The sequence below is a fragment of the Cariama cristata genome, unplaced genomic scaffold (assembly GCF_000690535.1).
Source record: "Cariama cristata isolate BGI_N322 unplaced genomic scaffold, ASM69053v1 scaffold44544, whole genome shotgun sequence".
Taxonomy (NCBI): domain Eukaryota; kingdom Metazoa; phylum Chordata; class Aves; order Cariamiformes; family Cariamidae; genus Cariama; species Cariama cristata.
Genome location: NW_009613160.1, coordinates 1 through 17,745, shown reverse-complemented (window position 1 = coordinate 17,745; position 17,745 = coordinate 1). Strand labels below are relative to the sequence as shown.

General features: G+C 36.6%; 1 protein-coding gene across 1 annotated transcript; it reads right to left on the bottom strand.

The window, feature by feature from the left end:
* Nucleotides 1–1,405: 1,405 nt before the first annotated feature.
* MARCH5 (membrane-associated ring finger (C3HC4) 5) lies at nt 1,406–14,841 on the bottom strand. The gene is made up of 7 exons (XM_009698898.1): nt 14,818–14,841; nt 13,902–13,906; nt 13,015–13,217; nt 6,934–7,064; nt 3,634–3,817; nt 3,031–3,197; nt 1,406–1,795 (listed from the first exon to the last, which is right to left on the bottom strand). The coding sequence occupies exons 1-7, from the start codon at nt 14,839–14,841 to the stop codon at nt 1,679–1,681; spliced, it is 831 nt and encodes a 276-aa protein (XP_009697200.1). The 3' UTR covers nt 1,406–1,678.
* Nucleotides 14,842–17,745: the final 2,904 nt, after the last annotated feature.

Sequence of the window (17,745 nt, the reverse complement as noted above, 5' to 3'; positions counted from 1 at the left end):
ATGTATACTTTTCAATACCTGTATAGTTTTTGAATACTAGTTGGCCATTATATACACTTTTGTACAGTTCTAAAATATTACATCAATAATTCAGATAAACATACTATAGAAAAGGTACCATATTTTGAATTTCTCTAACATACATTATTGCAGTCCATTCTGCATTTACTTCATTTCTGGTGAAAAGAAATATTTACTTATGAATATGTTCACTAAGAGATTTTTTTAAAACCTTTCTCTGTGCATTTGACATTCTAATATGAACAAGGAAAAAAAAAACCACGACTTTGAGAAAAACAAAGAAATTGTTGTTAAGAAAAAACTTCAAGTAACTAAACCTAGGTTAGGTCTGGTATGACTATTTAATGGCTGTATTACGTTTGTCAAAATTTAACTTCACTAAACAGTTAATTTCTATTGAAATTAAGTTTATAAATACATCAAATAACTGAAGTGCTAATGTCTCGCTGAGCTGGCTACTTTGAACATATTGTAACAGTAAAGCTTACTGGATAAACTAACTTAGTTTATTACATATTTAAGATTTATCCTTTAGTCCTTCACGAATGGAGCCAAGTTGTGTTAGAGTGTCTAGCCTGCCGGGATGTACCATGTTCACATTAGGTACCCAAAGTGTAGTCTCGCCCCCTTCCAGCCAATCCTTCCACTAGAGCTGGTATGGGCAGAAGAGAGCCTAGTCCTGGTACAGAGCTGAGTTACGAACCCAGATCTGGAAGTTTAGAAAGATGCCCTAATCTGTCAGTTTAAATGTAGCTTTAGTGTCCAGTGTTGTTTCCTCACATTTCTACTGCTTTTTGTACTTGTACAGATATTTACATAATCAAAAGGAAGATGATAACTAAACAAGTACTTAACTACAAAATAAGCCAACTGAAATTTACATCCCCCCATGTAATTATTTTACTGTGGAGGAAAAAAAAAAATGCTATCCAGCATCAGTTACAAAACAGTAAAAGAGCCATGAGAAAATAACACTAGGCACTGCAGAAGATACAACAGGACAGTAAAAATTGTCAGTAATACAACAGTCACCTGCAAGCCATGCTAATTTCAACACCTAGTACTTAGGTGGCTAAAGCTGGCACATGGGTCCTGTAGAGCGTGATCTATCATCTGCTTTCTCTGACCAGTCATTTGAGTATTTTACACTCCCTGTTTGATACCAGCAAAAACCAAGGAAATCCTTATTGACTGATGTCCCACAATTACTTCTCTTTGGTAATGACTTGCGTTTCCTTTCTAAAAAAAGATTCCCTTCATTGTGTGAACTGCTGAACTGGATGACAGCATGGGTATGAAAACACACATAGAAAAGGCATTTGGATATACCCTACAGGAACTACACAATTTTAAGTGTTCTGTAGTTGATGCTTTTTTTTTTCCTCCATTCAGCATATTGGCTCAAAGAAAATAATTCAGAAGCCTGGTGCCCAACAGAAATACCCAAAAATAATGAAAGCCAAGTCACATTCTTCAGTTCAGTGGTTGCTGAAAGGATTTACCCTGCCACAAGACAGTGCTATATTATATTCAAAGAAAAAAAAAAAAATAGGAGCAGCAACTTATCACAATTCTCCACTACTGTGCAATAATGATGGAACCAATACAATATGGAAACCTGTTAGGTGAGACTGTATGACATCTGGAGATCACAGTCTTATGCTCCTTCTTGCTCGGGATAATTTAAAATTTTGCGGTGAGCTTGGCGCAAATATTGCTGCTGTTTGAAGTAAACCTTAAAAGCTCCTTTTATAGCAACAAAAGCAATTCCACCCTGAAATAAAGAGATATTTTGAAAACCTGTACAGTTCAATGTCATATCATTGCAAATGTTCTTTTTAAAAATTCCTAGTCAAAGACTTGTTTTTCAATCATATAGCATTTTGTTTTGAAGTTTAGCTAATTAGAATAATTCCAAATGAGTATCTCAAAGTTTTCCAAAACAATGCACTATTACAGAGGTTAACGTTACTTAAAGGGATTACATACTGGATCTATAAAACCTTTTGAAAGCTTTTATTTGCTTGGAAGTCTGACAAATAAGCTAAAAAAACCCAAAATACATCCTATTTAAAGAACAAAGTAAAATGTAGATATGTATCTGCTTTCCTCCCTTCTCTGAATATATACTATACATGGCTGAAGAAATAATACTAATTACCATTCTATAATCAGACTGTGAAAAAGGCCACTTGCCAAAAGCAAGTGTAGAGTGAAATAAAATCTGGTTTTTTGTAAAACAAGCATTTTTTTTTTCCCGAAAGTTTTACAATATGCTTATCTCAAGTCTTCAAAAGAGGAAGACACTAAGAAGCCTTTAGTCTGTATGAGTGGTTGTAATATCACCATTTCAGCCTTTAGTCTGCATGAACGGTTGTAATATCACTGTTTCTTCCATATGGAAGAGATGGGTGCATAAACATGTTGGAACTGAAAATGGGTTGAAGTGACAGTCAGATGACCAGGGATACCATCCTACCAAACTCAGTGTGCTTCCCCTTGAAAGGCTGCAAGCCAGAGAGCTAATTAACAAAGGAAGAGATTGGCTCCTCTTTTTGTCCTCCTCCCTCCATTCAACTTCTATGGAGCATTTATTTTTCTCTCCTTATTAAAATAAGTAACAAAGGGATTCTCTTAAAGAGCTAATATGAAAAGGTTGATTATATAAACCCCAGTCTTCCCTTGCAGAGATTGTTCTTAGAAGATGCTGTTCCTCATCTTCATTATCACCCGTAATCACTTCTAAAGTCTGCCTAGTACAGTACCAGATACAAGTTTCAGCCTTGTCTTGAATTGAGATTAGTTTCAGTCATAAAGACAAAGTCTCTCATGCATATGATGCTTGCCCACTGTCAAGAAAGGCAACCTTAAAAAAAACCCAAACCCTTCCCTTAATCAAATGCCACTCTTAAGTTCTAGATCAATTTATGTCCCTTTTTACTTTCTCCCTCCCCCCACAACACTTCACATTGCCATATTATATTCATTTCTCAAACACCCGAATCTTACCAAGATTGTCCTTTGTAAATTTGAGTTAACACTGCTGAACATCAGCTTGCCAACTATTGTAGCAATAGTAGGGAAAACTAGAGCTCCACATAGGATACGTGTAGCAGAGACATGATCTGCCAAAGGGTTGGCCTCTGCTGGAATACGAGGAACAGGGCATCCAATACCTAAAGGGTAAGAGTAGGGGGAAAAAAGGTTACATAGCCACCACCTCAAACAGAGCATAGAAAGCACATTAGTGCCCACCCCCCACTCCATTCCAAATCTATAGCTCAATTACTTTTTGAGAACTATCCCTCTTCTCCATGACTATTCCATTTCCATTAAATCACTGTATTCATTTTTACTTTCAAGTAAGACCCATGACTTTCAGTAGCTTGTTTTGTTACTAAGGCCTTAACTGAAACCATGCTCCTGCTCCTCTTGCCCCACCTTTCTCACTAGCTACTACACAAACACAATCTAAATGGACTGAACATAAAATAGAGGGAGGGAAGGTGTTCATCACCTTTACTTAAGAATGGTGAAAACTACTTGCCTATCCCCATCTCCTAAAGGCATGAATTCAAGCTTGATATTTCCTTTCAAATTTAATCACATTACCTGGAAATATGCTGTTCAAAATTTGTAGCTTATTAGAGTATTTGCGCCACAGTCTGAGCACATAGTCCTCCCAACGAATCATCTTGCCCAATATTAGCATGACTGGGATAGTGGGAAGTCCAATCAAAAGAAATAAAGGATCAGCTCTCTCCATGACATCAAGACCTTCTTTGTGACCCACAACCTGGTAAATATGTATATAGTTGACAAACATAATAAAGGCCACAACTAAACAAAGAATATAACTTTTAAAAAGTCTAGTTTGTTTGGGGCTGCCCATGCATCTTAAAAGTTAAAGTAAAAAAAAGAATACTGTTTTATCTAACATACTTAGTTTTCCCTTTGCATCCTTGGTTGCTTACCAAGTGTAATGCAGGCCAGCTACCAGCCCTAGTTTGCAAGTCCTTAATCTTGCAGAGAGCTGTAACACAATTCCTTACCATCTCAAGAATAAGTTTCAGGTGCTAAGTAAAAGCCTAAACATCTGAAATATCAAAATAGTAAACTGATAGCAACAGAAATCACAGTATTAAAAAGTATTGCTTCTCTAGACAATACAGGAAGAGGTACACTATTTTCAACTGTTGTGGAAATAGCAGCATATCTTCCCTTGTACCTTATTTTTAAATTTGGTTAGCACTACGATTTTAAAGGACAGTCATTACTGATGTGTCTAAACCTTTCTACTAGCACATAAAAAATAATCAGACTTTGCAGTTTATAACACTGTAACAGAACAGAGCCTTATGTTTTCCTAAAAAGTACATCTTATTTTAAATAAGTAACTCTAATAGGTTGTAGGACAAAAAAAGAAATTAAAGTGGCAGATATCCTCTAGAGTTGTCTCAATTTAAGAACTACTAAATGCTAACAAAGTCCTTGAAGTGCTTCTGGAAAGAACGGGCTCTTTCATTACTTTTTCCATAAGAACCCAGGAAGACTAAAAACACTAAAATAATAACTATTATATTTGTCAGGCACTGGATTTCCTGATGGGTGTTTATTGACTTCTTGTTTTCCCCACAAATGCAAAAAGCTATTAAGTCTTCACTTGCACAAAACTTAAAATTAGGTGGTAAGAGCATGCAACGATAGCAAAATTTAAAAAAACACTAACAAAACCCAGTACTTCTGGAATAAGTAGGACACAGGGAAGAAGCTAGAGTAACGTACCACAGTACCTTCAAACTGTGCTTTTTGCCTTGCTTTGAAAACAATTCCATTTTATGCTTCTAGAACAGGAAGTTGTGTTATACACCACAGCCTCTAAAAATAGGCTTAACCAATATTGTTGCCACCAAAATATTATTCCTGCAAACAAGTATTCAGCATTTGTCTCCCAGCTCCTTCACTATCTTCCACTCAAATTGTGATGTCTGACGCTACCCTTTTTCTCCTTATAGTCCTTGTACATCAAAACAAGCCTCAGTATCTTGTCTCTTCTGCTTTACATTACTATTTCTCTCTGTTTTCAGTAACACCATATGATTTGTTACTGACTTAGCTACCACTGGAGTCACAATGTCAATTCTCTTATTTATTTTTTCCACCCTAATCTCAACCATTAAAATACCTTTTGTGTTTCTCTCTTGTCCTTCAACTGAAGGAAAGGAGTCTGAAATGCATCAGGAAACAACTGTATTAAACCTAGCAAATTTGGGATGGCAAAAGGGGGTGGAACAGTTTCCCACTACTCCCAGTTTAATCTCCTCCATTACAAGCAAAAATAAATTGTTCTCTTACCCAGCATTCCATCCATATGATCAAAAAACATTAAATCATAGGAAAATAGCTAATTCTTCATACCTGGGATTTAACTAGCTGTCCAAACTAATTTTTATACAGCTCCTCATTTCAAAAGCAAAACAACTACAGAAAGGAGCATTTATCTTTCCATTTGGTTATGTAGTTCTAGAGAAGCTAAAAAGGTTGGATGAATTCCTACACAAAAATGCTCAGTCTAACAGTGAGCAAGGAACTAAGGACTGGTATGTTTCACAAAGTCTAGCTGTAGTATTACAGATGGTTGCAATGTTCCTGTAAGGGCCACAACAAGAACAAAATATCAGATGAGGAAATTCCTAAGTGTATCATTCTGTAATATAGAGACTCATCTACTGGAATGGAGGAGGTATTGAAAGTCATTATACGTCATTTATGCAGCCGCTTGACCCTGGCCACACTGGTATCAGGGTGACTGCATCAATTCATTTGGGCTCCACTTCAAGTGGTTGTCATATACATTTCTGCTATGAGATCACATACAAACAGAACCAAAACAGCACGCAATCTTGAGATGGAGTGACTTGTAGAACTGCAGGGCTGCACCACACAATTCAAGAAAAAGCAGTGCCATATGACTTACATGGGTAAGGACTAGGTTGCATATTTAAAATTAGAACTGTGTAGAGGAATACTTATTAGCCTACAGATTTGTTAATTCTATCTACAACTGAATTAGCATCAGAAATACTTTTATGCTTTCAGGCAAAACAGTTATGGGCTCAACATAGGAATCAACAATTAAAATGGTAGCAAAGGTCCTTCTAGTTGTACAATCTATGAGAACTCGTCTTCTAGTTGAACTAGGACAGTCATGAACAAGTCTTTCCATAGTTAATCGCCTACCACCTATTAACGTTATTTTTATATTTAAATAGCAAGTTCACCAGAATAGAAGTAGGAAAAATAAGTATTTTTTTTTCCTCTTTCAACTAACCATACAGTCTGAAGTAATAAAAAGAACATACTATTAATTTGCAGTGCTTTGCATGCGTTGTTTATGAATGAATGAATTGCACCATTCAGAGCATGTATTTTCTTTATATAATAAAAAAGTGGTAGGACTTTTAGGTAGGGAGAAAAATTTACCATGCCTCAACTGTTTGAATGTTACTAGAAAAATTTTTCTACAGGTACAAGAATAGATTAGTCTCATGTCTCTTCTGAAGAATTAGACTACCATTATTAGTAGTTAGGTGGTAATAGCACCTTTTCCATACGAATAGAAGTGGGTTCACCAGCCTGCCATACAAAGCACAGCCAGCTAAAGCAGTAGTATAGTTAGCTGCAGACTGAACCACCTTTGAACAGGCATACTTGGCTTTATACAGTATGATCAGTTAAAAGTGAAAAGCTTTCTATCCACCCATCTTGAATTCACTTGTTAACCACACTGATGAAAGTGCTGAAAGCAGCTAAAGCATGTTTTAAGCCAAGGAAAGAGGAGTCTTAATTAATTGATTTTTTCCTTAGAAGACTTGCTTTCAAAGCTGGTAAGAAGAGGGAATGCACGTGTACCTGCATCACTGTCACAGCTCCATATGTAACAGCTGTCCAGTATATAGAGCCCACCATTATTCCAGCTGCAGCAAATGGACATGCCTTTGAGATCAGTCGATCTGCAAGATCCAAAACGTAAACAACTGGACCTATGACAAAGGAAAAGTAAGGTTTCAAGAGAGATATATATGTAAAAAAAGCATACTGAAGAAACCTCTCAACATCTATCACCGATAAGAAAAAACGAACTTAGCAAAATACAAGTCTGACATCCCACACATGCTGTTTAAATGAGAACATATAATTAAAAAGCTACTAAGCTAAACTTGTAACTTATTTCTACCTACCATTTCATTCACAGCAACGCCCTTCTGAGGGATTAATACATTGGTTACAGGACTGACTGATTTACTCACTAAAGTTGACTAGCTTCCTTTGTCTGTGCTGAATCAGTATTGTTCTGTTGTAGAAACCATTTTAGGCTTAGTGGCTTTTTTATTTGTTAGCTATTTTAGCTTTCAAAAGCAAGGAATACTAATTAATTGTGATGTACTTTCTGTGCTTATCTTTGACAGTTTCACCTGAGACTTCTGTCACTAAACTATCAGGTTCTACAGTAAAAAAGTAGCACAGTCAATATGAAAGATTCCTTCCTCTGGAGGAAGCCATATTCAATATTTTTAGAGGATTACCTCTCAAATGCTGGGAAGAAAAAACCCTCCTATTTAGCCTGTTTAGTGCCTTTGACAACAATGCATGAATAGAGTTTCATTGTTCTGTCTGTGGACAACTGCACTTCCTAGACTTGCACAGAGCAAGACATATCCTGACCAACTTTGGTAAGGTAAACAAGGGCATGCTTGCATCTTTCTTTGAGACTGCAAGAGCACCAGCAAAGCAAAAGTCAGAAGTTGAAGTCCAAAATGTACGTATGGAAGTGAAAAGTGTCATCATCAGATTCCACACTAATTTTGTATTTGTCAACGAATTCTACATACAGATTGTGCTCCAGTTCATATGCATGAATAGTTCTTGTTAACTCCCTCCTACTTTTTCCTACTAAAAATCAGTGAAAATACTGACGTTATTCTCAAAACCAGCCTGTGGGTATTTTTCAAGTAACTAATCCTCCGTGTCTCTCATCACAGTTTACCCACTCCAGCCTATAATTCCTTTACTACTTAATAATATTTTTTTTTTTGGGGGGGGGGCGCACACGGGAGGAGTGGGAGAGGAGGGAAGGAATGATCTCTCGAGCAATGGTGTTAAATGACTTACTGAAGTCCTGATATACTAGATGTACAGGTCTTCCACTAGATGAATTGCCAAGCTAGTTAGCATGCTCTGTTTTGTACACTGATCCTGAGTTGTATGCCATTTTCCTCCAATTAATCAAAACTTGTTCTGACCTTGCACAGAATTGAGAAGATAGGTAAAAAAGAAAAAAATCTTTGGCACCTTTCTAAAGATAAGGTATTGTATTTGGCATTGTCTAAACATACAAAAAAATCACTTGCCATTCAATTCTTAGCTTGAATACTCCTAGTATATAACAATTTTATATTCTTAGGTTTTTAGGGTGATGATAACTTAGCACCCTGTTCCCAAAAAGATAAGTCTCTGAACTATCATATTTACACCAAATGAATCAAAAGCTGTGCATTTAAATGTACAATCAAGATTTGAAATTCACATCAAGAAAAGTTTGCAGAAAATTTATTTCTGTCAGCCACACTGACAAAATTGTAACTCCTGATTCATGACTTAGTTGGTTCTTCTCTTTCAGGAAAACAGGTCTAGTGTGAATGCTTTCAAAACAACCACTTCTACTCAGCTTAAGACAGTCAGTGAAAACAAGTAACAGGAACATCTAATTGAACTCATTCATTGTCACATTTTATCAGCATTGGTATTGTTGTAAAGCACTCCCAAATACATCTGTTTCATGGTGGGTTTTTTTTCCTTCCTTTTTTTCTTTTAAAGAACAGGGTAGGATTTTACATACTGTTTGTACAGCAGTAGCATCCAGAGACATTCTAGGAGGATCGCTTTTTTTTTTTTTCCCATACACAGGTATGTGTGTGAGTACCATACTGAAGAGTTGCAATTTAAACACATTTAGCTTATATGCAGTTTTGATAGAAGTCACTGTAAATAATGCCAAGTTATGTATCAGACTAGCAGGCAGTCCTAAGCAACTTGGGCAGAATGTTGCTTAATATACTCTCTACTCCAGCTCTGCTGGATCATCAAGTTCTTAACCTACTACTCATGTACTTCAAACTGGTTACCTTTGCATGCATCTCCTAGTACAGCATGTATTCTTTGTTTTAGTAATAAGCTCTAGTTTTAAGGACATGAAGCATCTTCTTCTGCGGCTTGTATGATAGTAAACACCTCACCAGCACCCTGCTTCAACTACACCAACTGATGTAAATTAGTCCATAAATAGCAGACAAAGTGTAACTACAGAGTTAATTTATTCTTGAGTTGAGCATCCTATTATTGATGAGGTACCAAAATTAAAGGGTTTCTGAAGAAGGAACACTCAAAATGCACTGGGGGTGCTGATCGACAGCTGGGCGAACATGAGCCAGCAGTGTGCCCAGGTGGCCAAGGCAGCCAATGGCATCCTGGCTTCTATCAGGGTGTGGCCAGCAGGACCATAGAAGTGATTGTCCCCCTGTACTTGGCACTGGTGAGGCCACACCTCGAGTACCGTGTCCAGTTCTGGGCCCCACACTTCAAGACTGACATTGAGGTGCTGGAGCGTGTCCAGAGAAGGGCAACGAAGCTGGTGAAGGGTCTGGAGCATAAGTCTGATGAGGAGCAGCTGAGGGAACTGGGGTTGTTTAGTCTGGAGAAAAGGAGGCTGAGGGGAGACCTTATTGCTCTCTACAATCATCTGAAAGGAGATTGTAGCGTGGTCAGGGTCGGCCTCTTCTCCCATGCAACCAGTGACAGGACAAGAGGGCATAGTCTGAAACTGCGCCAGGGGAGGTTCAGGTTGGACATTAGGAGGCATGTTTTCACAGAAAGGGCTGTTAGGCATTGGAATGGGCTGCCCAGGGAGGTGGTGGAGTCACCATCTCTGGAGGTGTTTAAGAAAAGACCGGCCATGGCACTTAATGCCACAGTCTAGTTGACATGGTGGTGTTGGGGCAAAGGCTGGACTCTGTGATCCCAGAGGTCTCTTCCAACCTAATCAATTCTGTGAAATACAAAGAATTGGAACAAGCAGTTCAACTGTATTAACAGTTATGTTTAACTTTCCAGGACAGACTTAAGAAGGTGCTGGGATGTCTATCAATGTGTTCAAAGTAGCAACAAAGTCATAGCTGCAGGTACTAAACACACAGTAATTCACGTATCTTGACTGTTTCCCACAGTCACCAAAAAAGTTGTGTAGTTGTACCATTTTGAAAACTTGCGTTTGTTTGAAGAAGGTGAAGACAAGAGACTCAGAAAACCCATCATATCTGGTGAATCCTAAAGGGCAACACAAAGTACTGAAACTTGTCTTACACATCTTGGCAATGTTGATAAGGCAACAGAAGTCTAACACTAAAAGTACTAACAAATTGCACCTACTGATATTAACCATTAAAAGCAGCAAGCTACAGAATTAGGTATAGAATCTTGAGAAAAGACTAGAAAAACATTGTTCCAGGAATTTTCTTTTTTCTTTTTTTTTTTTTTTTTTAATTAGCCCTTTAGGAAGAAAGTAATGAGAAAGGAAGACAAATGTAACTCTTTCTTTTAAGATGGTATCAAGGAAGAAATAGGAAATTAAATATCACTGACACAAATCAGAGAAGAATACACAAAAATATTTTTCATTTTGTAAAAACTACCATGCTTCAACACAGTTTTTTCTGCCAAACCGTGTTTTCTATTTATTAAACTGAAATAATTATCTAAAAGATATTTCAGTTACTTTTAAAGTCTCTAAAACTGATATGCACTATCAAATTTGAAATGGCATTATAATTTTAAGAAGATACATCACTAGGGGGATTATTTTGAATTGGTAAATACATAAAGACACCCACTGTTACTTATAAAGATATACATTGAAGTCTCCTCAAGTTGATACTGCTTCAAAACTATGATCATAAATAAATAAAAGAAGTTCTGTTAAGGAGTGCCCTTTCACAGAAATTTGTTTTTAGAAAAAAAATTTCCAGCAGTACATTAGAGAAGTCTTGATGTAAATAAGTTTCTGAACTACGATACCTCAGGGAAACTTTAGTTGTTACTTCTTCCCTGCTCAATTAATTTTAGTTTCTTGGATGGTATGACTAGTAACATCTTCAAAAGACACCTGCTGCTTGAAAACATCTTACTGTCCTAACTGTGCCTGGTGTGACCTTGACTGACTTATAGTTGAGCTGGGATATAACAGTTTTGGGTTACTAGAAAGAGCTACAAAAGGGCGAGACTGTTTCACTTGCTTGAGGCACTTCAAGCTCATGATTGACATTTGACGGACCCCAATTCATTTCCCTGCTCTACTATCAATGTCTTGTGTACTCTTACACAAGTTTGTTTTTTTATGCTATTCTCACCTTTGAAAACGGAAAAAGATGGTATTGCTAGGGAAAAGATGTCAAAAGATCCTTGCAGGCATGCTGAACAATCTTGTGCAAGAATTTCAGGCTGGCTTCAGAAGCTAGGAATGTTAGCATTTAGGAATCTCAGCTTTCAAATAAAGTATGCTACCAATTGCAAGAACAAATGAGAATGCCTGCTGTTTATGTGCATGTACGCTCTCCAAACTATAGTTGCTTCCTCTTTTTCCCATTGCCAAAATAAAATGCAAATGCAGCTCACATTACAATTTCATCATTCAAGACACAAGTAAGAATTTTAAACAGCTTCAGGTTTTGTGGTACACTGTAAGTGTCCAGATACCAAGCAACTTTTTCGCCAAAGTCAATGCTAAATTTTATCATTTGATGCCTTCTTTATAATGGAGATTAAGATTAATCTCTACCTTATCCTTATAGCAAAGCTGATTTTTCGTTGATACATGAAGTAAGTTTCATGCTGGTTTACGTTTTATTGAGTATCAACAATACAGTAGTCCTTATTTTTCTTTCCCATTACTCAGTGTTCTATCATGGAAATGTGTGTCATCACCCATATAAAATTCCCTTCACACCTTGATTTTGTCAGACCTTATACTAACAGAAAAGAGGTCCTATCCTAAAGACCTGATAGTGCAAGTTATTTTCAGCTGTTTCATTACAGAAATAAGACACTTAAAAAGAAAAAAAATCTTCTTTAAAAGTTCTCTAAGTGCCTGTACTCACATGCTATATCAGCATTTCTTTAACAAGCAGTTTTACTTTCAAACAAAATTTGTTTCCATGGCAACATTTCATTTTCTTGCCCTACTTAATATACTCCACAGAACATATGGGCAAAGGAGGGCTGGAATAACAGCAACCACCACTAATTTAAATATATGCAACATATTGTGCAGTGTCCTACTCAGCTACTCAAGTAAGTAAACTCTGGAAGACAATCTCCAACTTTTTTTCTTTCACCTTGACAAAGAGAGCTAGAGCAGTGTCTGGCAACCACAGATACTCTGCCTCTTGAATACAGGGCAATATTGACTCAGGAATATCACCCAAACAAAGTAAAAATATGTTTTTCAGGGAATGCAATAGGTTGCTCAGTAAGGTTCTTCCCTCTGAATTTCCTTTTATAACAGCTTCTCTGCAAGCTGAGGGGAAAAAAAAAAAGGATGTGTTTACATGCTAACATGCGGCAATTGCTGAAAGAAGTCACCCTCTGCTCAACAAGAAAAAAAAAGTCGCGTGAACCATTAATTAATTGTAGGTCAATCACTTATAAGACTTATCAATATACTTAAGTGGAACACATCCAAAATTTTCAGAAGGTATTTAACTAAGCCACCAAATAAGACACAAGCAGAACATGAAGTTAGTTATTTTTTTCTGGAAAAGGGAATAGACAAGTTTTCAACAGAACTGATGCTCCGAGCACAAAAAAAGAAAAAAAAATAGGAACAATATAAAGAAACAACCCATTATATTAAGTTTAAAATTTAAATGATACATATCTTACCTAGCTTTGGAAATACTATTAAATATTCTGCATTGCACTGAGGACAAGCAACTCTAGCAGTACTGTTTCCTCTTTGCTTTTCATCCACCCAGCGCTGCAGACAAGTCTGATGAACCCATTTCGTAGAGCCCCTGCACCTGCAGGGTCTCACCCATTCTGCTGTCCGATCATCCTCATCGGTAGCAAAACAAACCCAGCAGCTTCTGTAATTACAGGAAGGAAAAAAGATGAGATTTTTTGCTACTTTTACGTGCTTAAAATAAACTTTCACATATGAAAGCATGTAGTTTTATAAAATGTGCACCTAGAGGAGATGATGCTTGTGGCTTCATTCTTAATCACCAAAACTTTAAGTATTTTGTACCACAGTCTTGTTCTGGTATTAATATAATATTACAGGCAGCTAAACAACTGCTTTTATACATTCTGACTTACTAATTTAACTTTTAGACAATTTATGAATTAAAAAGCATTGAGACTATAGTGCAATCTCTGAATAATTCCACATATGAACATTCCATATATTCTTAAATGTATTATCATCTCCTTCTATAGCAGACATTTTGGTAAGTTTTTAAAATTAAAAATATAAGATCCATACAGTAGTCTGTTACTTGGGAAACTAACTCCAATCCACTTAAATGACAAAACAACACAAATGATACAATGTATCACAAAACAAACGGCAAATAATTATATTCCATTTCTTCCCTCTCTCTGAAAAGAGGAAGTATTTAATTCAGATAATTTGTATTATACAAAAGTTACAAAGTAGTTCCAAGAATATTAGAGGAGAAAATTTCTGCACTGAAGAATTATCTGGATATATAAAATTCAAACATATTAATTCTATAAGGAGAAAACATGAGAGTGACAGGCTATGTGACCTGACCTGAGGAGAACACGCAGCCCAGTAATCCCCAGATATTTGATCTGATGATTAGGCCAGATCCTTGGACACCTTACAACTTGCAAGAGACAGTAAAATATGGATCAAACCAGGAAACTTTCAGCTATGTTAACTCAATAATTTAGTTTTCACCGTGAAATAATTTGCTAATTCCCATAGTAAAAATATTGAAGTTCAGATAATAAACCAGAATCTAACATAATAAGGAACTTAGTACAAATATAATCTGGTTCAAATTTTTTTTTTTAAACAAATAGTTTACACAAGCCATTGCAATCATAGTTAAACCTTTATAAAAGTGTTCAACAGCATCCCTAAAATTTAACTATGAAGACACAATCTAATTAGACATTATGCACTAACTGAAGTTTTGCAGCACTATTTTGATGCTGAAGTTTTGCTCCCTTAACAATTTCAGTAACATCATTAAGATGAAACAGTAAAAGCCTTCTTGTTTGTAACCATTAACAGACAGTAATTGAGATAGTAAAAAGCTGAGAAATGCTCTAGTACTACTAAACAAAATAATGTTAAGAACCAGGAATCATGACTGTAGTTTCCACGTGGCAATGTTACAGTGGTTCATGACCCTTTTCTTCTCCCTCCCCTAGCATTTGTTGTCAGTAATAAACCTTCCTCCTAGCCATTTAAACTCTTCAATCAAATTTTTTCCTTGTTTCAGCTTCTCAGCTACTCCTCACCTTTATTCCCTCTCCCCCTCATATTTTTTTTGTTTCAGCCTGCCCTTTCTGCATCCCATCTCTAACCTTTGTTAGCATCTGGGAGGAGAAGTTATAGTTTAGAAGTCCCTTCCAACTCTAGTCATTTTGCCAGATTGCCATATTCTCTCTTATGAAAATCAGGGCTAAATAGTTGCCAGAAAATTATTTGACAAATTTATACTTGAACATATACATACTGAAGGTCTTTCCTCTGCATCTCTTTAAAAAAAAAAAAGAAAAAGAAAAAGAAATAACCCTTGTAACTAATTAAAGCCTGTTAGATAAAATTTAGAAGGGAATTCTATGCACAGCAAGGGCCAATCTTACTAGTCACTTTCAAAGCAACAAAAATACAGTAATTGCTTTAAAAGGCCATATTTTCTCCCTAGCATGTAATTTGTAAACAGGCTGGGGGGTTGTTTTTGTTTTAACTCCTCTATGAGGAAAAAGGGGGGAAAATCTACAATGGGAAACCTGAATTTTGTCAGGCTCAAGCTTGAAGTAACGAAAAATATGTTGTCTAACAGCTTCCTTTTGAGATCTCACTATTTTGGATAGTATTCCATTTATAAGATGAAAATGTTTCCGTACAGAAGAATAACCGTATTTTGTTTATAAGAATAACTGTGCCTATAAAATATTTGCAAGAGATTCTTTTAAAGCACCGAATCTTTTTCTGATAGTGGTGGAAGTATACTGAAATTAAGTTGCAAGTGTGTAAGAGCAGAATGCAGCCTGTAGCAACTTACTACTGGCATAGTGGTGAAAGGGAAAGCAGTTTGAGATGCAGATTCCAGGGAAGACTGCAGGAAAAGCAATTTAATATTGAACAATAGGTAAAACAAACATAACTGTCGTATCCCCATGTCCAGTTGTAAGTACAGAACATATCAGAGTAGGTATAGAGGCAAATTTTTAACAGTAGCACTCTAAAACTAGAACTACATCATTTGCATTCAAGAAGACCGTTCAGTTGGAAGACTGACATCTTGAATCAGAACTGCAATTCCTTCCATTTGTCTCAATAAGAAGGTAAAAGCAAAGTCTGACTTTGCTTCTTTCTTTGTCCTTCCCCACAACATCTGTTTAAATCAGAATCGTCATGTTATGCACTCCTGTAAAACCATCTCTCTTTTCACCTCCATGCTCCTGATATGCACGTACAGCAGTCCTAAATGAAAGGATGCATTAACGTTCCTAAGCAGGAGGAAGAAAGACAGCCAAGCCACAAGTTAGTAAGAATCTAAAGAAAAGTGCTAGGACCACCACAAAAATTTGAAAGTATTACAAAGCATGGCAGACATTTTGATTCATTGCACTTGATATCAAGGAATTCCTAAGGAAGGCAAGTTCTTGCAATGTTTATTAATTTTCTATTTACACCAAGAAACCTCAAATTTACTGTAAGAACAAACAATATAATACAACCCTACTGATAATTGTTCCTCTTCACAGTTTTTTGCTGCATTAAAGGTAAACATTCACTCATTCATTCCACATCCTAATGAGGTCTACAATTGCTCTAAATTTGTAACTCAGATTTTTATTTTTAAACTAAAGCCTTCACAATAGAGCTAGTTACAACTGTGGGTGTCAGTAAGGTCAGATGCCACCACACCACAGAAGTCTAAAGATTATTCAAATAATGACAGATTTAAGCATGAACATAATCTTGCTACACTGCAATTTTAACTAGTGAATTTATCCTTGAATAAATACTCTGTAGATTAAATTCCATTCAAGTTCTCTGTCAAGGTAATAATTAAAAAAAAATGCAATTTTTCTTTAATTGCTTCATCCAATTTCTTGCTAGGCAATCACATCTGAAAACCTGAAAGACCCATGAAAAGAATAATAAAACCCTTTACAGACTTAAATCTTTAGCAAGTAATGAATAATGAACAGTAAATTCCTTGTATTCTGTCATCAGCTTTATCTCTTGCCATTGACAGCAGCTATAGCAGAAAGAGCTAAATAAAACCACTTTAAAACAAGTACCTTGGCTCTTGCCAGGTTTTCCATTTTCTTGTACTGAATAAAATATGACCTTGATTCTTACCACCGAATCAGGCTGCTACTCAGATAACCTGAAATAGAAAAGGCTGACAAGGTGGAACAAAGCATTGCTTCTGATAGAAACTCAAACCTTTTTCCTTGATGACTTACTATGGAGCCAAATCAATAACACTAATGTATTTTTCCACACTCACTTGGCTTAAAAAAAATTCAAACCAAAACATACACGAAACACAGGCTAATATCATTATTTCAGCTTTGAATATAGGGTTACAAATGCCTTTCACACGCAGCTCCCCAAGCAGCTAAAGCTCTCCAGTCTCAAAAATTCTATTCTGATCCTACGAATAACTCATTTATTGCATCTGTTCTCTACCAAAGACAAACTCTTTTCAGGACACTGCATGTGTTAAGAGCTAAGCAGATGGAGAGAAAGTTGTATCGAAGACTAGAGATTCTATACTCCAAATGTTGTGCGACTAATCTAGAAAGCCAAGGCCTGCCTAAAAACAGGTTTATTCTAAACACAAGTCTCTAATCAGTAAGAAAGCCACTGTCTCCTGTACCTGGATGGAGTTACAGCTCCAACACACCAGTAGGATCCTCCAGTACCAACAAACATGCCTAGAGGCAGACTGCTTTCCTTTTTATTGAGCTATACCCCTTCTAAAGGTTACTTTTTCCCCAAATCAGCCTTACATAAGAAGGAGAATAGGATTTAATTCATGTTATTTAAACCAAATCTGCCTCAGTCTGTGGGAACCAAATTCACCATGATACAGCTGTTTTCAAGCAGGCACAACTGTGTAAAGCAATATGAAAAAGTAATTTAAAAGCAGTATGTCATAGAATCATAGAATCATTCGGGCTGGAAGGGACCTTTAGAGGTCATCTAGTCCAACCCCCCTGCGGTAAGCAGGGACATCTCCAACGGGATAAGGCTGCTCAGAGCCCCATCCAGCCTGACCTTGAATGCCTCCAGGGATGGGGCTTCCACCACCTCTCTGGGCAACCTGTTCCAGTGCTTCACTACTCTCATTGTAAAAATTTTTTCCCTTATGTCTAGCCTAAATCTACCCTCTT